Below are 22,458 nucleotides of genomic sequence, written 5' to 3'. Positions count from 1 at the left end.
AAGGTTGAATGGAGCCTTGAGCAATGTGGTCTGGTAGGTGTCCTTGCCCCTGGCAGGGGGTGGAACTGGATGATCTTTAAGGTCCATTCCAACACAAACCATGCTGAGATTCCTCAGCCATACCATTTCTGACAACTGCATTTTGTGATCTCCTCATGAGATGTGCTTGTCAACTCTTAGTATTTTCTAAGGGGAAAAGCTAAATGAGGACATTGTTCTTCTATCTCCTTTTTATGATAAGATTATTATTATTATTATTGTGTACTCTTTGCTTTTCATGGTTAATAACTGCATTTTCTGATTGGTTTATAAGAGCAGCCTTGAGCAGCCTGGTCTAGTGGGAGGTGTCCCTGCCCATGGCAGGGGGTTTGGAACTAGATGATCTTTTAGGGCCCTTCCAACCCAAACCATTCCATGATTTTATGCTGACTATGAAAACCAGAAGCTGTCAGACTTGTTGCATCTACATTTAATTTGCCTTTGTTTCCCATTTCAGTGGAAAGCCCACGATGGACTCATTTTGAAAACTGACTGGAACTCAGTTAATGACCTTATTCTTTCTGGAGGGGAAGACTGTAAATATAAGGTGAGCACTGGTTAACTTTTTAGTTGGAAACTAAATAACCAGAGGAAATATTCCACATTCTGCTATTTTCTCATTGGAATAATATTTGCATGGGACATGAGAGGAGATAAAGCTGCTCTTTTCTGTTACAGGAGCCTTAGTTAATCCCTTGGGATTTTTTTTTTTTTTGGTTGAGGCTATCCACTGTCCAAAATAGTAAGCCCATGACATGCTCCTTCCCTGAAGCAGGAACTTACTTTTAATTGTATCAGATGTTGGTTCTGTCACTTTCCTAAGTGGCTGTGATAAAAATGTCCACAATTGAGACATTAAAAAAAAAGAAATTATAAAAGTATTGCAATCAAATTACTCCAATCTGTGACTGAGAATCTTCTCAATGCTTAGCAATATCTAAAGGGTCAGGATAAGAGGATGAATAATCTTTGTAAGTTTTTGTTCAAAGTGCTGTTAAAATAGGAGATAAAAACTTGGAAATTAAATTGTAATCTGCATTTATGCTTTCCCAACTTAAGGTTGCACTGGTTTGTATTTTGATTTCACTGAAACACAAAAGCAACATCTCTATGATTTTTTGCCAAATATGTCCTATGGACAGCTTGCCAGAAACTGAATATTCAGGAGGAATTTATTGATCAATGCTAAGAGCTTCTTCCTTAGACTTAACAACAACTAAGATATATAAATTTTTACCTAGTTAAGTACTGGGGACAAGAGGCTGGGGCCAGACTCTTGTCAGTGGTGCCCAGAGACAGGACAAAGGGCAGTAGGCACAAACTGGAACCCAGGAGGCTCCACCTGAAGAGGAGGAGAAAGTTGTTTGGTGTGAGGGTGCTGGAGGCCTGAAGCAGGCTGCCCAGAGAGGTTGTGGAGTCTCCTTGTGTGGAGAGCTTCCAACCCCCCCTGGGCATTGTGCTGCTGGGCAAGCTGCTGTGGGTGCCCTGCTTGAGCAGGAGAGTTGGACTGGATGATCTCCAGTGGTCCCTTCCAACCTTCAGCATGCTGGGATCCTGTGAATTCACTTCCTGATATTCTGTTGGCTTCCATCAGTGAAAAAAATCTCTTTGATCTGGAAATGTGCAGAGATGCTTCACATTGCTGAGAAACGAGTGCAAGAAGAGTAAACCTTGTGGTTGTTTTACAGACTTGCAGTCATTTGCAGGAAACAAAACTCCCAAGTTCCAAATATATTATCCAGAATAATGTAACGCTTGCCATAGCAGCAAAGTCTATTGCATGAATCAAATCTATATTGATTAGGAACAAGGTTTAATGAAGAAAGAACTTTAATAGATGGGATGTAGTGACAGGACAAGGGGCACTGGGGACAAGCTGGAGCAGAGGAGGTGGCATGGGAACAGAACGGGGAACTTTGTCACTGTGAGGGTGCTGGAGCCCTGGAGCAGGCTGCCCGGAGAGGTTGTGGAGTCTCCTTCTCTGGAGAGATTCCCTGGGTGTGTTCCCTGGGTGATCCTGCTCTGGCAGGGGGTTTGGACTGCATGCTCTCTGGAGGTCCATTTCAACCCCTAACATTCTGTGATTCTGTGACTTTTCTAATTACACAAAAGACACTGAAATCATTTGGAGAGTTTGTTTCTGTGATCATGAGTTGTAGGCTAAGTAAAGGTAGACTCAAACCATGTTCTTATAGATCTATCTTTAATTTCTTTTGAAGGTTTGGGACAGTTTTGGATGTCTTCTCTACAGCTCCCAGCCCCATGAGCATCCTATAACATCAATTGCCTGGGCTGCAGATGGAGAACTCTTTGCTGTGGGATCTTTCCATACGTTGCGTCTCTGTGATAAAACTGGGGTAAGGAATAGCCCTGCGAAACAGCAAGTGTGGGATGGGACACATTGATTGATAACGGAGTAAATGTTCCTCAGGATATACATCAAGACCAAGTTGAGCAGCTGAGTCCAGTTGAGAGGTGTTCCTGCCCATGGCAGGGAGGTTGGAGTAGATGATCCCTGAGGTCCCTTCCAACCTGAGCCGTTCTGTGATTCTGTTCTAGCCATGGCTTCTAGCACCCATCTAGTGGGTGCATCCTTGATCTACTTATCTGGACTTCTAAATATGTATTAGGTTGGATACATTTTTTTTTTCACAATACTTTGCCTTTCAGGACATTAACATGTCAGGTTTAGCCTTTTTACATTAAAACCAAAATTCTTTATCAGCATCTCTTACAAGGCAATCAGAAAATGCAGTTGTTAACCATTAACCATGAAAAGCAAAGAGTGTATAATAATGATCTTATAAAAAAGGAGATAGAACAATGCCCTCATTTAGCTTTTTCCCTCAGAAAAGATTTAAGAGCTGACAAGCACATCTCATGAGGAGATCACAAAATGCAATTGTCAGCCATTAGAAACTATATGGCTGAGGAATTTCAGCATGGTTTGTGTTGGAATGGACCTTAAAGATCATCCAGTTCACCCCCTGCCAGGGGCAAGGACACCTACCAGACCACATTGCTCAAGGCTCCATCCAACCTTGCTTTCAACAACTCCAGCCTTGGAGCCTCCACAGCTTCCCTGGGCAACCTGTTCCTGTGCTTCACTACCCACACTGTAAAGAATTTCTTCCTCATGTCTCATCTAAATCCAGCTTCTTCCAGTCTGAAGCTATCACAGTCGTTCTGTCACTCCATGCCTTGGTCAAAAGTCCCTTCCCAGCTCTCCTGTAGCCCCCTTCAAATCCTGGCAGGCTGCTCTAAGGTCTCCCTGGAGCCTTCTCTTCTCCAGTCTGAACAACCCCAACTCTCTCAGCCTGGCCTCATAGCTGAGGGCTTCCAGCCCTGCCAGCATTGCTGTGGCCTCCTCTGGCCCTGCTCCAACAGGTCCCTGTCTGTGCTGAGGACTCCAGAGCTGCCCCAGCACTGCAGGGAGGGTCTCAGCAGAGCACAGCAGAGGGGCAGAATCCCCTCCCTGCCCCTGCTGCCCAGGACAGGCTGGGGCTGGGCTGGCTGCGCTTGGTGCTGGTTCCTGTCCAGCTTTGCAGCCGCAGGACCCCCAAGACCTTCTCCACAGGGCTGCTCTCCGTCCATTCTCCCCATCCAGCCTGAATGGGGAATGCTTCCTCCTAGATCAGGAGTATTGGGATCGCTGATCTCCACCAGCAAGTGATCAGCTGAAACAAACCCAAAGTGAAAGAAGTGTGCAGCTGTGTGGGTGAGAGTAACAGTTCAGACTGCACTCTGCACCCAGGCCAGACTGCTGCTGAAATGTGGCAGACTGGTGCAGCAGGAAAGGAAGAAAGACAAATGGTGGCTTTCTTTTTCTGCTGTCATGTTTGGTGTTTGCTAGCATATAGCTTTTTGTTTCTGCTCCCCCAGGGCCTTACTGTTTTTCTTGCTGGTTATTCTGTAATATAATTTGCTGTCAGTATGGTTCCAACTCCTGCTAGCTGAAACCCAGTCATTTTTTTTTAATCAGCATTTAATACTGAACAGGCTTGTGGGGTTTTGTTTGAAATGTAAATGCAGAGAGTTTGGGGGTGGTTTTTGGTTTTGTTTTTGTTTTCATCAAATTAAGGGTTCTTTTACCTGCTTTATTGCTCCACTCTTCAAGAAACAAAGAGATGTACAGTAGCTAGTGCCAGATGCTTTGGTCTGTTTAGCAGCTAGCAAGGGGAATTTATTATCTTCCAAATCATCATTTTGTTGTTTTTTTTTTTCTTCATGAAAATTTCTTTCCTGACATTGAATATAAATAGTTACTAAAGAAGTAGCTCTGCTGGTACTGAGGGGAGGGAGGGGAAAGGAAGAATGATTCACATACCACCAGAGTGATGGAGTTTGAAGAGAACCAGACCTGGCTTTTACTGGTCAACACAGACATTTTTATGATGTCTGATGTAATGGAGCTGTATTGGCAAATTGCTCCTCGGGGAGCCATCAGGCGATATATATATCATTAACTCTTCTCTAGCATGTGTGTTCAGTTTGGGGGCATAATTCAATCCAATTCCCTCTCTGCTCTTCTCCTTTCTGCATGGATGCTTTGTTCTAGAAGCTTCATGGCAAAAAAAAAAAAAAATCCCCTCCAAATCTAATTTGGAAGCTTGATTTCTTGAGTTAAAAAAAATCACTTTAGCTGCAATAACGGAATGTGTGGAAAAGAAATTATTATGGAAAAGAAATTGTCGTGGTCTAATTGGAGGCCTTCTGGCCAGTGGTATTCCCCAAGGATCAGTATTGGGTTGAGCCTTCTTCAATACCTTCATCAATGACCTGGCTGAGGAGATACAGTGGACCCTCAGCAAGTTTGCTGATGGCAGGAGTGGCTGACAGCCAGCAAGATTTGGACAGGCTGAGAGCTGGGGGAAGGGGAACCTCATGAAGTTCAGAGTCCTGCACCTGGGAAAGAAGAACACCAGGCAGCGGGACAGACTAAGGGTCATCCTGATGGAAAGCAGCTTTGTGGAGAAAGACCTTGAAGTCCTGGTGGGCAGCAAGTTCTGCATGGGACAGCAATGTGCCCTTGTGGCCAAGAGGGCCAGTGGCATCCTGGGGTACATTGAGAAGAGTGTGGCCAGCAGGTCGAGGAAGGTTCTTCTCCTGCTCAGACCACACCTGGAATACTGTGTCTAGTTTTGTGCTCCCCATTTCAAGAGAGACAGGGACCTGCTGGAGAGAGTCCAGCAGAGGCTGTGAGGATGACTGGGGGACTGGAACATCTCTGCTATGAGCCCTGGGGCTGTTTATTCTGGAGAGGAGAAAGCTGAGAGGGAATCTTACCAATGCCTGTAAATATCAGAAGGGTAGGTGTCAAGATGAAAGTTCCAGGCTCTTTTTGTTGGTGCCCAGTGACATGACAAGGGGCAGCAGGCACAAGCTAGGACCCAGGAGGTTCCACCTCAACATGAGGCAACACTTCTTTGTGGTGAGGGTGGCAGAGTCCTGGAGCAGGCTGCCCAGAGAGGTTGTGGAGTCTCCTTCTGTGGACACTTTCAAAACCCACCTGACTACCCTGGATGACCCTGCTCTGGTAGGGGGGTTGGACTGGATGATCCCTGGAGATCCCTTCCAATCCCCTGTCATTCTGTGATTCTGTAAAAGAAATTATTATCCTACAGAATACCAAACAAAATCTATTTAATGTTGAATTTTGTTGCCTGGTCACGCTCAGGATCCTGCATATAGCACTAAGATTAATTTTAAAGTATATATAGATATACATATATAAAAATGTGAAGCTGGATGTATTGATGGATAGATTTTAGCCGTCCTGATGTTCACAGCTTTCCAGGATCTCATCAGTGGGATGGAAGGCAGTGCTTAAAAAGTTCATTTATGTGAGCTATTTCCTGTGGCTCTGCGTGCTTCCCTTGACATTACTGATCAGGTCAAAATATTTACACAGCAAGAGATGGTAGGAATGACTAAAATTCACTGATTTCCTCCTTCCCTACTCCACTCCCACATAAGTCTTAGAAAATGCCCCATACCCATCTGCTCCAAAGACAGGTTGCTTTCCCAATGCCTTGGAGAGCCTAGAAGGGTCATAGAATGCACTGGGTTGGAAGAGACCTTTCAAGGTCATCTAGTCCAGCCCTCATCCTGGCAGTCAGGAGGGACAGCCCTAACTAGATCAGGTTGCTCCAAGCCCCATCAAACCTGACCTTGAATGTGTCCAGGGATGGGTCCTCCACCACCTCCCTGGGCAACCTGTTCCAGTGTTCCACCACCCTCATAGTAAAGAACTTGCTGATGTCTGAAGAACCTCTTCCTAAGATGGGGGTTGGTGTCTTCTCCTAGGTAACAAGTGACAGGACAAGAAGAAATGGCCTCAAGCTGACCCAGGGGGGTTTAGGTTGGACGTTACAAGAAGTATCTTAACTGAAAGGGTTCTCAAAGCCTGGCACAGACTGCCCGGGGAGGTGGTTGAATCCTTATCCCTGGAGGTGTTTCAGAGAGGCAGATATGTGGTGCTGAGGGCCATGGTTTAGCACCAGGCTTGGCTGAGTTAGAGAATGGTTGGACTAGATGATCTGGAAGGTCTTCCAAGCAAAATGATGTTCGTATTTTGAAAAGGTTTTGTACATTCTGCAAGCTCTCTTTCAGTACAGAACCAATTGTGGCCATTTCACTTGACTTGGATTTTCCATCTTTGACTGATGCTGTTCTACTTGGCTTTCTATAGTCCATGCTTTGCTCCATGAGACAGCTAATTTTCCTAGGAATTCTATCAAAAAAAAGGAAAACTTAAAATGCAGAGAATAAAGCCTGATACCTGCAGAAAACGAAGGCAAACATTTCTGCAGGAGTGATAGCTGCTCCTCACCCACCAGCCCACCTAGAACATGTGTGAGCATGGCCCTGTGCATCAAGTATGAAGCTGTGTGGTGAAGTGTTTCTGTTCAGCTCTGTCTCCAAATAGCTACAGACCTGACTGAAAATAATTTAATGTCCAGGGTTGGTCATGCATTAAATAAATTCATAGATCCTTAGAATGGTTTGGGATGGAAGGGACCTCTAAGATCATCCGTTTATAACCCCTTGCCATGGACAGAGACACCTCACCCCAACCTCCTTTCAGGGAGGTGTAGAGAGCAATGAGGTCTCCCCTCAAGCTCCTTTTCCAGACTAAACACCCCCAGTTCCCTCAGCTGCTCCTTCCAGCCTTGTTCTCCAGACCCTTCCCCAGCTTTGTTGCCCTTCTCTAGACCCACTCCAGCATCTCAATGTCCTTCTTGGAGTGAGGAGAATATGTCCTTGAAAATTTTACCCTGTAAAAGCATTTCTTAGGTCTCTGGGGTTTTTTTTATTACCATAAATTAAATTTTAAAAATGGTTTAATTGATCGATTGTAATTAATTTGATCAATGTGATTGTCATAGAATTCTAGGCCAATTCGGGTTGGAAGGAACATTCAAGATCATCCAGTTCCAACCCCCTGCCATGGGCAGGGACACCTCCAACCTGCCCAGGTCACTCAAGGCCTCATCCAACCTGACCTCGAACACCTCCAGGGAGGAGGCATCCACAGCCTCCCTGGGCAACCTGTGCCAGTGTCTCCCCACCCTCACTGCCCAGAATTTCTTCCTCATCTCCAGTCTCAGTCTCCCCTCTTCCAACTCAAAGCTGTTGTCCTGTCACTACAAGCCCTTGGCAAATACTGTAAAATAGTGATGTTTGTCATTTTTTCATTGGTTTTTAGTTGGTAAATGGGGGGGAGGGGAAAGCATCTAATGATTTTTAAAGTGCAAGGAAGCTGTTACCTACGGAGTAGCTTTGACAAGAATTTAAGTGTTCAGGTTAAGTTTATTGAAGTTGATGGTTTTAACAGCCATGATTTTCATTTAGGACAGTAAGTTTTGTGACTGTTGTAGCATTAACACAATTTAGCCTTTGAATTAAGATCAGACAGTAGACAAATACAAAAGAAACCTCAAAATACTGGGTCCACTTCTGGTGCCCCTAGCAGAAGGATGGCACAGAGCTGTTGAAGTGAGTCCAGAGGAGGCCACAAAGATGATCCAAGGGCTGGAGCAGCTCTGCTGTGAGCACAGGCTGAGGGAGCTGGGGGTGTGCAGCCTGGAGAGGAGAAGGCTCCAGGGGGACCTCAGAGCTGCCTGCCAGGACCTGAAGGGCTCCTGCAGGAAGGCTGCAGAGGGACTTTTGCTGAGGGGGTCTAGAGACAGGCCAAGGGGCAATGGTTTGAGGCTGAGGCAGAGCAGGGGTAGAGTGAAGCTGAGGAAGAAGTTCTTCAGTAGGAGGGTCAACAAGCAGCTCAGGGAGGCTGTGGCTGCCTCCTTGCTGGGGGTGCTGAAGGCCAGGCTGGATGAGACCTTGAGCAGCTGAGTCTGGCTGAGAGGTGTCCCTGGGCATGGTGGGGAGGTTGGAGCAGATGAGCTCTGAGGTCCTTCCCAACCTAAGCAATTCCAAGATAATATGATTTCCATATTATTATTTGGGTAGTGCTGAGTTGTGCTAAACTAAAACACTAACAAAACTCAACCAAATCTGTTTCCTATAGACTTACACTTTGATCCCATTACATTTAATTTTAGTCTCTTTTCAGAGATATGCATTTGGCAGGGTAACAAAAATAAGGTTTGGGGTTGTGTTTTTTTTCTGCCCTGTCTCTATTTCATCTACCTTTATTAACAGTCATGAGCCTGAATTCTTTGAGGCTCAATAAAAAGAAAAAAAAAATTATTCCAGATAAGTTCCCCATGGAGTTCTGTTGTTGACCAGTTCTTTCCAAGCTGGCATATTTTAATTTATTAGAATTGGCTAATGTGACTTCTGGAAGGCAATGAAAGCATGTGGATCATCTATGGAAGCAATAATCTATTTAAAGAGCTCCATCAGTGTTTCATTTCCAAAGGTTAAGAATTTATCTGGGACAGTTTGTCATCCTATTTTTAGCCCTTGCATCTAATAATTGGGAGAATGTGCTTGGATTTCAGGAGGAATTCAGCTGTCCTCTGTTTGTTCTTCTAATACATAGCTTAATACCTCACCTGGAGGTCATGCCTCAGTTGTTGATAACTCACCTTACTTACTGGGGTTAAGTCCAACAGTGTCCTAGGCTGCAGCCAGAGGAGTGTGGGCAGCAGGGCAGGAGAGGGGATTCTGCCCCTTGGCTCTGCTCTGCTCAGACCTCACCTCCAATCCTGCCTCCAGCTCTGGTGTCCCCAGCAGAAGAAGGACACAGAGCTGCTGGAGAGAGCCCAGAGGAGGCCACAAAGATGCTCCAAGGGCTGGAGCAGCTCTGCTGTGAGGCCAGGCTGAGGGAGCTGGGGGTGTGCAGCCTGGAGAGGAGAAGGCTCCAGGGGGACCTCAGAGCTGCCTGCCAGGACCTGAAGGGATCCTGCAGGAAGGCTGCAGAGGGACTTTTGCTCAGGGGGTCTAGAGACAGGCCAAGGGGCAATGGTTTGAAGCTGAGGCAGAGCAGGGGTAGAGTGGAGCTGAGGAAGAACTTCAGTAGGAGGGTGGTGAGAATAGGCTGCAGCTGCCTCCTTGCTGGGGGTGTTGAAGGTCAGGCTGGGTGAGGCCTTGAGCAGCTGAGTCTAGTTGAGAGTGTCTGTGGGCATGGTGGGGAGCAGATGAGCTCTGACGTGATCTGTCTGAGGTGAGAGATGTTCCCTGAACACCCCCAGCTCTCTCAGCCTGTCCTCATAGCAGAGGTGTTCTAGCCCTTGGATCAGCTTTGTGGCCTCCTCTGGACTCAGATAAATCTCTAGGGGAGGTTCTCTGTAGACATGACATATTTCCCGTGAGCAAATTCCAAATAGGTGCCCATCTCCCAACGTTTTTAATGTGCCTAAGGATGGATTTGCTTTGGAAAACTGATTTTTGTAATCTTGTAAGGTCCAATTTGCCTTCCATTACATCAGAAAATTAATAGTCCTTTTCTGATGAGAAGCTCCTGGGCAGTTTGCACTGAAGTGTCAGCTCATCCCTCAGCAGTAGTGATAGCTGATTGCCAGCTGTTAATGGCCATGCAGACTGGAAGAGATCTTCAGATGGCAGCTACCTCTGCACTAATGTGAAATGCCCTGTGGGGAAGAAGGAAATCAGAGCCTTCACTTAGAAAGAAATAAACAGAGATCTTCAGTTTCAGAGGACCTGGCACTTTCTACCTCAGCGCTAGCCAGCAGGTCTAAGGAGGTTCTCCTCCCCCTCTACTCTGCCCTGGTAAAACCACACTTGGGATACTGCATCCAGTTCAAGAGAGACAGAGACCTGCTGGAGAAAGTCCAGTGGAGAGCTATGAGGATGCCTGGGGGAGTGGAACATCTCTGCTATGAAGAGAGCCTGAGAGCCCTGGGGCTGTTTAGTGTGGAGAGGAGAAGGCTGAGAGGGATCTGATCAATGTCTGTCAATAGCTGAGGGCTGGGTGTCAGGATGAAGGTGCCAGGCACTTTTCAGTGGTGCCCAGTGTTAGGACAGGGAACAGTGGGTACAAGCTGGAACCCAGCAGGTGCCACTTCAGCATGAGGAGAAATTTCTTCATGGTGAGGGTCCTGGAGCAGGCTGCCCAGAGAGGTTGTGGAGTCTCCTTCTCTGGAGACCTTCAAAACCCACCTGGCTGTGTTCCTGTGTGACCTGTCCTGGGTGATCCTGCTGTGTCAGGGGGGTTGGGCTGGATGAGCTCTGGAGGTCCCTTCGAACCCCTAACATTCTGTGATTCTAGCACCCTTGTCTTGTTTTACATCAATGAGGACATGAGGGATTGTACTGAGCACTGATGAGGCTGCACGTTGAGCATTGGCTTCAGTTCTGGGCTCCTCACTCCAAGAAGGACATTGAGGGCTGGAGCAGGTCCAGAGCAAGGCAAGGAAGCAGGTGAAGGGTCTGGAGAACAGGGCTGGTGAGGAGCAGCTGAGGGAGCTGGGGGTGTACAGCCTGGAGAAGAGGAAGCTGAGGGGAGAACTTCTGGCTCTCTACAACTCCCTGAGAGGAGGTTGAAGCCAGGAGGGGGTTGGTCTCTTGTCCCAAGGAAGGAGTGATAGGACAGGAGGAAATGGCCTGAAGTTGTCCCAGGGGAGGTTTAAGTTGGGCATGAGGAACAATTTCTTCACTGAAATAGTGGCTAAGCCCTGGCCCAGGCTGATGGGGCAACTGGTGAAGTCACCATCCCTGGAAGTGATCAAAAGACATAGTCCTGAGGGACATGAACTGAAAGAGGGAGATTCAGACTGGAGAGAAAGATGAATTTTGCTACCCTGAGGGTGATGAGACCCTGGCCCAGGTTGCCCAGAGAGTTGGGAGATGCCCCATTGCTAGGACCATCCCAGGTCAGGTTGTTTGGAGCTCTAGTTTGGAGCTCTAGTTTGGAGCTCTGCTGACTGCAGGGGATTGGACTGGATGACCTTCATAGCTCCCTTCCAATCCAAAGCATTCTGTGAGTTTTATTTCACACAGTCATAGCCATACCCCTTTTAAGTCAGTGTGTCTGGGAAATACATTCCAACAATTTCAGATTTTAAAAAAGATTCCTACATTAAACATGGCAAAGCTGAATTATTTCTCTGATAACATTTCTGTACGTGATAAATGCAGCAGGCATCTGCAGGGAGCCCAGTGAACTGAATTTATACTGAGAGCTTTCAAAAAGACCTGGAAAATGAAAACTTTGTGATTGCTTTATGTAGTTTTCTTGGGGAAAAAAAATGAGGTTGTAACCTGGTACTATTGGACTGTTTCAACTAGCTAAATGATAACAAGAAAAAGGCTTCTGGGCTAGGAAAAAAAAAAGTAGTTTTGGAAGTGTGTCCATTTTAGAGCTCAGTGTGTCTGCTATTGATTAAAAAAAAAAAAGTAGCTCCAAAGCACATTCTTCAAGCTCCTTAAAGTGCTTCTCAGTTGATGGCTTGATGCCCCTTGATTATTCATTCTCCCTGATGGGTAGCTTCTTGATCTCAGGGAAATGACCTTAGAAACAGCCTTGTCTGTTTGGGAGGATCCCAATCCTCAGTTTTGAAATAGCATTGCTTCCTCAAAATCTTCTCCCAGATAGCTCACATCTGGCCAGCTGTGAAAAATATGTCTCAAGATGTAGGATGCTGAGAGGATTTTCTGACTGTGCTCCTTACAATCACTTGTCCTGCAGCCTCAAGAGCTTACTCACTCTCCAGGCAAGGCTGTCAGAGAGTTAAATATTATGCTCTTAATTACTGGAGAGTGTTTCATACAGAATTCATCCCCCTGGGACATGAGAGCAGGTTGTGGTCATCTCTCCAGACCCTGCCATTCCCTTCCCCAGCTCATCCAGGCAGTGAATGGGCTGCCTGTCAGCCAAGGAGCATGGAAGCTGAGCCCTTCAAATGCAGTACCTGGGAGGGGAAATCCAGGCAGTGCTGGCACTGCCTTCTGCTCATCCTGCTGCCTATGCAGGAGAAGAGCCTGAACTCAGCAGGTCAGCTTACACAGCACAACTGAGAGCTTCAATTTCCATCCCCTTCTGTTTCCTTCCAATCAACAGTTTGAAGTCTGACACCTTTGTTTTACTGTGATTTTGGGTGATTATAAAGACTCTCTGTGAAGGATTTGGTGTTTTTGGAGGGGGGTAGTGCGTGTCCTTTCTGTGTACTGCAAAAGAAATCAGGATATGCAGTGTGTTAGATACATTAGGTGAGTATTTTCTTCCAGCTGTCTTCCCTCTGCTAGAATATCATATATCCAAAAGTCAGGAGAATCAGATGTCTACATGTAACTTCAGTCACATGAGTCTTAAGATTTCAGATGTATTTGTATGTTCAGATAGTTCTTCAAATGCTGAATGTCTTCTAAAATTCCCCTCCCCTCCCTTCCCCTTCTTTCCTCTCTGTTATCCTCTCCTGTTATCTTCTCCTCTTCTCTGTTATCCTCTCCTCTTCTCTGTTATCCTCTCCTCTTCTCTGTTATCCTCTCCTCTCCTCTGTTATCCTCTCCTCTTCTCTGTTATCCTCTCCTCTCCTCTGTTATCCTCTCCTCTCCTCTGTTATCCTCTCCTCTCCTCTGTTATCCTCTCCTCTCCTCTGTTATCCTCTCCTCTCCTCTGTTATCCTCTCCTCTCCTCTGTTATCCTCTCCTCTCCTCTGTTATCCTCTCCTCTCCTCTGTTGTCCTAAAATGCTCTTGTTACACACTTCTGAAGACACAATAGTTCAGATCTGTTTAGTAGTTTAAAACCTGGTTTAACATCTTCCTAAAAATCCATGAAGTTCAACAAGGGTCTTGCAGCTGCAGGAACAGCCTCCTGCACTAGCACAGGTGAGGGGAGACCTGCTAGAGAGCAGCTCCAAAGAGAAAGACCTGGGAGTGCTGGGGGGTCAAGAAGTCCACCATCAGCCAGCAATGTGCCCTCAGGGCCAAGAAGGCCAATGGGGTCCTGGGATGCATTGAGAGAAGTGTGGCCAGCAGGTTGAGGGAGGTTCTCCTCTTCTGCTCTGCCCCAGTGAGGCCACTGCTGGAGGACTGGGGCCAGCTCTGGGCTCCCCAGTTCAAGAGAAACTGGGAACTACTGGAGAGAGTCCAGTGGAGGCTACAGATGCTGAGGGGCCTGGAGCAGCTCTGTGAGAAGCAAAGGCTGAGAGCCCTGGGGCTGAGAGCCTGCAGAAGAGCAGCCCCAGAGGGGAGCTGAGCAATGCTCAGCAAGAGACAAAGGAGCTGTGGGGGGCAAGAGGCTGGGGCCAGACTCTGCTCAGTGGTGCCCAGGGACAGCACAAGGGGCAGTGGGCACAAAGTGGAACCCAGGAGGTTGCATCTGAAGAGGAGGAGAAAGTTGTTTGGTGTGAGGGTGCTGGAGGCCTGGAGCAGGCTGCCCAGAGAGGTTGTGGAGTCTCCTTGTGTGGAGAGCTTCCAACCCCCCCGGGCTTTGTGCTGCTGGACAAGCTGCTGTGGGTGCCCTGCTTTAGCAGGGGTTGGACTGGGTGAGCTCCAGAGGTCCTTCCAAGTCCCACCATGTTGTGACTTCAATTATGTCTCTTATAAAAGTACAGCCCTACAAATCATTTTATTGCAGTAAGTGATTTTCAAAAAGTACCCCAAAACCCCCCCATAATTAAGTCTCCTTTTCTCTTTTTCTCCAAGTGGTCTTATGCTTTGGAGAAGCCAAACACTGGCAGCATCTTCAACATCTCTTGGTCTATTGATGGCACTCAGCTGGCTGGAGCCTGTGCAAATGGCCACGTCATCTTTGCCCACATCGTGGAGCAACGCTGGGAGTGGAAGAACTTTGAAATAACCTTAATTAAGAGGAGAGCCATGCAGGTAAGGTGCACAGGTCAGACCTCTGCATTCTCACTGCTAGCTTTCCAAGGCCTTTTTTTAATAGAAAATGGAAATTTGTAATCCTTGACAAAACATTTTCCTTGTTTTTGTTCCCTGTATATAAGACTGAATCTGGGTTGGGGCAATCCCAAGCACCAATATAGACTGGGCAGAGACTGGCTGGAGAGCAGCCCTGAAGAAAAGGTCTTGGGGGTGCTGGGGGATGAGAAGCTCAGCAGGAGCCAGCAGTGAGCACTTGCAGCCCAGAGAGCCAAGCAGAGCCTGGGCTGCAGCAAGAGAAGTGTGGCCAGCAGGGCCAGGGAGGGGATTCTTCCCCTCTGCTCCACTCTGTGAGACCACACCTGGAGCTCTGTGTCCAGTTCTGGAGCCTCTGTTCCAGGAAGGATCTGGAGGTGCTGGAAGGTGTCCAGAGAAGGGCCATGAGGATGAGCAGAGGGCTGGAGCTGCTCTGCTCTGGAGACAGCCTGAGAGAGTTGAGGTTGTGCAGTCTGGAGAGGAGAAGGCTCTGAGGAGACCTTCTTGTGGCCTTGCAGGATCTGAAGGGGGCTCCAAGAAAGCTGGGGAGGGACTTTTTAAGGATGTCAGGGAGCGATAGGACTGGGGGGAATGGAACAAAACTAGAAATGGGGAGATTCAGATTGGATGTTAGGAAGAAGTTCTTCCTCATGAGGGTGGTGAGAGACTGGCAGAGGTTGCCCAGGGAGGTGGTGGAAGCCTCATGCCTGGAGGTTTTTGCAGCCAGGCTGGATGTGGCTGTGAGCAACCTGCTGTAGTGTGAGGTGTCCCTGCCCATGGCAAGGGGTTTGGAACTGGCTGAGCCTTGAGGTCCCTTCCAACCCTAACAATAAAATGGTCAGTTAGCAATTCTCAGTTGTAGAGAAGAGCAAATCCCTGTTATGCAAGCCACACCACCATCAGGACCAGAACTATGTCACTCAGAATGCTTTATCCTCCAATAAAGTACATAGATCATCTAAAGAACGTCTGGAATTAGATGTGAGAGAGAGAATTTCCAAGTGTAATGAAGATGTTTGTGCAGAAGAACAGTGGCATTGCCCCCACCCAGCTGCAGGACCTTGCTTGCTGAGCCTTGTTGAACTTCATGCGGTTGCCTTGGGCTTACCTCTCCAGCCTGTCCTGGATGGTTCCCTTCCCTCCAGCTTGTCAATCAGGCCACAGTGCTTGGTGTCATCTTGCTGAGGGTGCCTCAGTCCCACTGCCCACATCACTGACAAAGCACTGGCCCCAGTACTGACCCCTGAGGGACACCACTGGTCTCTGGTCTCTGAGCTGTTGACCCCAACTCTCTGAGAACAACCCTCCAGCCAATTCTTATCCAACCAGTGGCCACCACGCAAGTCCATGCTTTTCCAGTTTGGTGACCAGGATGTGTTGTGGGACAGTGTCAGATGCTTTACACAAACCCAGATAGATGCCATCAGTTGCTCTTCCCTATCCACTGATGCTGTAACTCCATTGTGGAAAGCCACCAAGTTGGCCAGGCAGGATTTGCCCTTGGTGAAGCCCTGTTGGTTACCATCAATCACAGCTTCTTATTTCCCATGTGCCTTCAGGAGGATCTGCTCCATGACCTTGCCAAGCACACAGGTCAAACTGGTTGGCCTAGAGTTTCCAGGGTCTTCCTTTTCTTTCCTGGTTGAAGATGGGGATGATGTTTCCTCTTTTCCAGTCAGCAGGGGCTTCATCAGGCTGCCAGGACTTTTTGGCCTTTCAGTACTTGAAGGGGGACTAAGGAGGGCTGGGGAGGGACTTTTCACAAGGGCTCACAGTGATAGGATGAGAGGGAATGGATTAAAATTTGAGAAGGGCAGATTCAGACTGGAGATTGGGAAGAAATTCTTTCCCCCTTGTCCTGTTTCTAGACATCCTTATGAAAAGTCCCTCTCCATTCCCTCTCACTGGAAGCCTTACATCTTGCCATGCATGGAGAGCCCTGGAATGACTTTGATGGACTCTTCTGGGGCTCTCCTCCCTCTTCTTGTGGAGCAATAAAGAATGGTTGAGACAAGGTGCTTTTTCCCTTCCATTTTTCAATTTTAAAAAAAACATGAAAAAAGGACAGACACCACTCTTTTATAATTTTTTTACAAAGGCTTTTAGTGACAGGATGAAAGGGAATGGATTGAAGCTTGAAGAGGACAGATGGAGACTGAATATTAGGAAGAAATTCTTGACAGTGAGGGTGGTGAGACACTGGAACAGGTTGCCCAGGGAGGTTGTGGATGTCCCCTCCCTGGAGGTGTTCAAGGCCTTGAGCAAGCTGGGCTGGTGGAAGGTGTCCCTGCACAGGCAGGGGGTTGGAACTGGATGACCCTGAAGGTCCCTTCCAACCCAAAGCAGTCCCTGAATCCATGACTCAGGTACCTGCATGGTGCTGCCAGCTGAGTGCTGAGCAACAGGCACTGACCTCAGTGGGGGCTGCCAAGTCTCAGCACTGCTGGAAACCCCTACATGTGGTTTCTGGAGTTTAAGTTTAGGATCCTTCTTTTTGAAAACTCTTGGCTTGAATCCACCTTTAGGTTACCAAACAGCTGGGAATTAATATAAAAATATGAATTTGTTGGTCTTTGTGATTTGTCTTCTGTGTTCCCAGACACTGACTCACAACATTCACTCTCTGAGCACTGGGGTAAGAGAAGGTTTCCATTCTTCCAGATTTTCCAAGTTATACATTTGGTGGTGTGGGACACCAAGCCAATCTTTTCAGTATCAAACTCAACTTCCTAAATTCCTAGTTAGGTCTTTAAGGATTTTTTTTTTCCTTTTCTTTTGTTCTCAATTCTTTTTGATGTTGAATATGTAATTAGGAAAAGTTGTAGCAACAGCAAATGCCCTGGTGGGTGGGATAAGATGAGTCAGTGTCTGGGAACAGGTAGAAATTCAGATTGCTTCTTTCATTCCCAGACATCGACTCGTAACAGATGGAGCTCTGGGAATAATCTCCAGAGTGCTGGAATATCATACAATTGTTAGGGTTGGAAGGGATCTCAAGGATCATCCAGTCCCAACCCCGCTGCCATGGGCAGGGACACCTCACACTACAGCAGGTTGCTCACAGCCACATCCAGCCTGGCTGCAAAAACCTCCAGGCATGAGGCTTCCACCACCTCCCTGGGCAACCTGTGCCAGTGTCTCACCACCCTCATGGGGAAGAACTTCTTCCTCACATCCAATCTGAATCTCCCCATTTCTAGTTTTGTTCCATTCCCCCCAGTCTTGTCACTCCCTGACATCCTAAAAAGTCCCTCCCCAGCTTTCTTGTAGGCCCCCTTCAGATCCTGGAAGGCCACAGTAAGGTCTCCTCAGAGCCTTCTCTTCTCCAGAAGAGTATGCAATAAACTGAGGAAGTGGAGCTGCCCCTGATCCAGGAGGGTTTCATTAATGTAGAGTGATCTGATTATCAGGATTTCATAGAATCATAGAATTCACAGAATGGCTCAGGTTGGAAGGGACCTCAGAGATGACCTATTCCAACCTCTCCACTATGGGCAGGGACACCTCTCAACTAGACTCAGCTGCTCCAGGCCCCATCCAACCTGGCCTTGAACACCTCCAGAGAGGAGACATCCACAGCCTCCTGGGCAGCCTGTTCCAGTGTCTGCCCACCCTCACTGTCAAGAATTTCTTGATTTCAGATTGTTTTCTCCATCTCATGTGTAATGTAGCACCTAGGTATTCCAAGTACACATTAGTTACTCCTTCCTTTTAAAGAACTGCATCCAGCTCTTCAGGAATTCCTCATTGTTTGCTCAAGGTTTATTAGAACCTTTGTGTTGGAGTTTTCCCCAGCGCTGTCAAGGTGCCTGTTCCCACAGGGATGCATTCTGCTGAAGGCACTCTGGTATCAACATGTACTTACAAGAAGTCATCATTACGTTCAATTGTTTTAATCCTTAGGTTCAGTTTCAGTTCTTGTTGTTTTATTCAACCAGAATTTCCTTCTGATTAGGTGCGTGATGTTCTGAATGATGCAGTGGATGTGCTGGAATTCCGTGACAGGGTCATTAAGGCCTCCTTGAACTATGGACATTTGGTTGTTTCCACTTCTCTTCAGTGCCATGTGTTCTCGTGAGTAACACAGGTCCCTGCAGCTTCCCAAGCTCGTCTGACACTCCTAAGAGAGAAGCAGGAACTGGATTGGAAGTACAGGAGTTCAGATTTTAATTGACTAAGTACAATAGGCTGTAGAACTTAGCACCCTAGTTTTGGAGCAATCACCCCAAGAAGGGCTTTGAGGGGCTGGAGCAGATCCAGAGAAGGGCAATGAAGCTGGGGAAGGGTCTGGAGAACAGGGCTGGGGAGGAGCAGCTGAGGGAGCTGGGGGTGTTCAGCCTGGAGAAGAGGAGGCTGAGGGGAGACCTTCTGGCTCTCTACAACTCCCTGAAAGAAGGCAGGAGCCAGGTGGGGCTTGGTCTCTTCTCCCAAGGAACAAGCAACAGAACAAGAGGAAATGGCCTCAGTCAGTTCCAGGGGAGGTTCAAGTTGGGCATGAAGAGCAATCTGTTCATGGAAAGGGTTATCAAGCCCTGGGCCAGGCTGCCCAGGGCAGTGGTGGAGTCAGCATCACTGGAAGTGTTCACAAAGCATGTAGATGTGAGGCTGAGGGATGTGGTTGGAATCACTGGATCTTGAAATAATTGGATCTTGATGATCTTCTCCAACCTCAATGATTCCCTGCAGAGGGACTGTTTGCAAGGGCCTGCAGTGACAGGATGAGGGGCTGTGGTTTAAAATTTAAGAAGAGCAGATTTAGATTGGATGTGAGGAAGAAGTTCTGCACCCTGAGGGTGGTGGAACACTGGAACAGGTTGCCCAGGGAGGTGGTTGAGGCTCCATCCCTGGAGATATTCAAGGTGAGGCACTCTGAATTTTGAGTGAGATGACTAAGACTGGACAGTAACACAGCCTGTAACAGGACACACAGGACAGGGACTTAACCCACATCTGGATCACTCCAAAAGAGTTGGAGCCCAGCTCATTACTTAGTGATTTCAGCCTCCTGTATGTGAAGATTAAGTGGTTTTAATGAATGTTGAATTGGTTTGTTGTTTTTTTTTTCAGTACGAAGAACTGGAACACACCACTGATCTTTGACCTGAAGGAAGGAACAGTTAGTTTGATTCTACAAGCAGAAAGGTAGCTCACTTCTTGGAGTGTTCTCTTAAGAGATGTGAACATGCACTTCCTAGAACTTTATCATGGCACATAAACACATATTCCAGTACCTGAAGGGGGGCTACAAGAAGGCTGCAGTGGGACTGTTCACAAAGGCCTGAAGTGACAGAACCAGGGACAATGGTTTGAAATTGGAGAAGAGCAGATTTAGATTCAGTGTTCCAGAGGAACAGGTTCTGCACCATGAGGGTGCTGGAACACTTCAGTAGGTTGCCCAGGGAGGTGGTTGAGGCCTCATTCCTGGAGATATTCAAAGTGAGGCTTGACAGGGCCCTGAGCAACCTCATCTAGTGGAGGATGTCCCTGCTGACTGCAGGAGCTTGGACTGGGTGACCTTTGGAGGTCCCTTCCAGCCCAAACAATTCTTAAGAGCTGTGTGTCCAGCAGGTCTAGGAAGTTTCTCCTCCCCCTCTACTCTGCCCTGGTGAAACCACACTTGGGATACTGTGTCCAGTGTTGGGCTCCCCAGTTTAAGAGAGACAGAGACCTGTTGGAGAGAGTCCAGTGGAGAGCTGCAAGGATGACTGGGGCAGTGGAACATCTCTGCTGTGAAGAGAGACTGAGAGCCCTGGGGCTGTTTAGTGTGGAGAGGAGAAGGCTGAGAGGGATCTGATCAATGTCTATCAATAGCTGAGGGCTGGGTGTCAGGATGAAGGTGCCAGGCACTTTTCAGTGGTGCCCAGTGTTAGGACAGGGAACAGTGGGTACAAGCTGGAACCCAGCAGGTGCCACCTCAACATGAGGAGAAATTTCTTCATGGTGAGGGTCCTGGAGCCCTGGAGCAGGCTGCCCAGAGAGGTTGTGGAGTCTCCTTCTCTGGAGACCTTCAAAACCCACCTGGCTGTGTTCCTGTGTGACCTGTCCTGGGTGATCCTGCTGTGTCAGGGGGGTTGGGCTGGATGAGCTCTGGAGGTCCCTTTGAACCCCTAACATTCTGTGATTCTATGATACTGAGACAGACAAAAAGTAACCACTCTTGGTAAGGTGTGTTACAGTCTAGCTGCTCTATTTGCCATGTGATGCTGGTAATGACTCTTTTCATTTATTGTATATATTTAGCCTCTTATTTATGGAAGAAAGGAGATCTTCTGACATGAACATCTGGTGGGTTGGATGTTTTAGGTTGCTTTTTTGAAACTGGAATAGTTTCTTTAGTCTCCCAATTTTAATAACAACATTGCCAGGTATGAAGCTAAAAAAAAATAGTTTCATTTTGCTTACATATTTATATTTTTGCTTGCAAGAAATTACTATTTTTTTCTCAGTTTAGTGATTTACTTTCCTGGTTTTTTTTTTTTTTTAATAGGCATTTTCTTCTAGTTGATGGTGGTGGACTTTATTTATATTCATATGAAGGAAGATTAATTTCCTCTCCAAAGTTTCCTGGGATGAGAACAGATGTTTTAAATGCCCAGACAGTTTCTCTAAGTAATGATACTCTAGCAGTAAAAGACAAAGCTGATGAAAAGGGTAAGTTCTCCATTCTAAAAGTTTCATCTTTGCTAACAATTTTTTATTATTATTAAATTATTAATCATTTTCACTACAACTCAAAGTGAAAAATCCTACATCTGGATCAGACCAACCCCAGGCACAAATCCAGACTGGGTGCAGAGTAGGTTGAGAGCAGCTCTGCTGTGAGGCCAGGCTGAGGGAGCTGGGGGTGTGCAGCCTGGAGAGGAGAAGGCTCCAGGGGGACCTCAGAGCTGCCTGCCAGGACCTGAAGGGATCCTGCAGGAAGGCTGCAGAGGGACTTTTGCTGAGGGTGTCTGGAGACAGACCAAGGGGGAACACCAGAACTGGAGGCAGGATTGGAGGTGAGGTCTGAGCAGAGCAGAGCCAAGGGGCAGAATCCCCTCTCCTGCCCAGCTGCCCACACTCCTCTGGCTGCAGCCAGCACACAGCTGCCTGCTGGGCTGCAGGAGGGCACTGCTGGCTCCTGGGGAGCTGCTCATCAATTACATCCCCAAGTCTCCTCCTTCAGAGCTGCTCTCAACCCAAATTCTGAGCAAACTGTTGTGGGTGCCCCTGCTTTAGCAGAGGAGTTCCACTGGATGATTTCCAGAGGTCCCATCCAAACTTCCCTGTGCTGGCATTCTCTGATTCCTTGACATCACTGAGGTGACACTTCCCAAGCAAGGGGGTGGATGCTTTTTCCCTGCCCACATGGGTGGGATTCTGTGTGTTAAAAGACAAACACAGTCACTGTGCCCTTCCTCTGGATGTTCAAAGGGAGAGAATGGCCTTTGTTTCTAAGTCATACATATTGAAAAGATAGAGTTGAGGTTCTAAATGATTGTAAAGTAATAGATGTAAATGAGTAAAAAGTGAAGTTTTTCCAAGTAGGGGAAAAGAATCCAAACACACCAACCCAAAACTTAGTTTCAGAATTACCTTAAACCTTCAAAGTTAACCAATTTTACTTGTAAATGAAGTACACTGATTTGCTTTAGACCTCTCTTAATCTCACTTCCTAAAGCTAGCAGAGTAGCAGTAAAATGGCCTTGTAAGAGCTAGACCAAAATACATTTCATACCTAAAAGTGAGTAACCCAACATGTCTCAGGAACAGCTCATGGCTTTTGTATGCTTACACAGCTGCCAAAAGCAAGCTGTGTGCAAACCACTCACTTTTCCTCCCTTGCAAACTCCAGCAGTGCTTTCTGAACACCTGCTCTTACAGGGGCTGGGTTTTGAATTCTGTCTGTGTGAGTACTGACCTCAAACCCAACATCCTGTGTCCTAGTGAAAGCAAAGCAAGCAGCATGAACACCTTAACCTTGCCATGCTTTGGAGCCAGCCTGGGTGCTCATCTGAGGTTGTATGTCATGCACTCAGAGCAGCATGGAATTGCTTTGCTTGGATAATAACCTGTGAGGGTGCATTGAAACCACAGAGTCCAGCTGGATGATCTTCCAACCCAAACCATTCTGTGATAGCTTCCCAAGCGT

General features: G+C 47.2%; 1 protein-coding gene across 1 annotated transcript in view; it reads left to right on the top strand.

The window, feature by feature from the left end:
• Window positions 1–22,458, top strand: part of IFT80 (intraflagellar transport 80) — a 68,629-nt gene that overhangs the window by 28,499 nt on the left and 17,672 nt on the right. Inside the window, exons 6-11 of the mRNA XM_054385968.1 lie at window positions 497–586; window positions 2,259–2,396; window positions 14,112–14,291; window positions 18,283–18,401; window positions 19,395–19,469; window positions 20,815–20,978. Of these exons, the coding sequence (XP_054241943.1) occupies window positions 497–586; window positions 2,259–2,396; window positions 14,112–14,291; window positions 18,283–18,401; window positions 19,395–19,469; window positions 20,815–20,978 (766 nt within the window). The remainder of the gene's footprint in view (window positions 1–496; window positions 587–2,258; window positions 2,397–14,111; window positions 14,292–18,282; window positions 18,402–19,394; window positions 19,470–20,814; window positions 20,979–22,458) is intronic.

Source organism: Indicator indicator, chromosome 13, assembly GCF_027791375.1.
Source record: "Indicator indicator isolate 239-I01 chromosome 13, UM_Iind_1.1, whole genome shotgun sequence".
In the NCBI taxonomy this organism is placed as follows: Eukaryota; Metazoa; Chordata; class Aves; order Piciformes; family Indicatoridae; genus Indicator; species Indicator indicator.
This window is presented reverse-complemented; position numbering and strand designations above follow the sequence as displayed.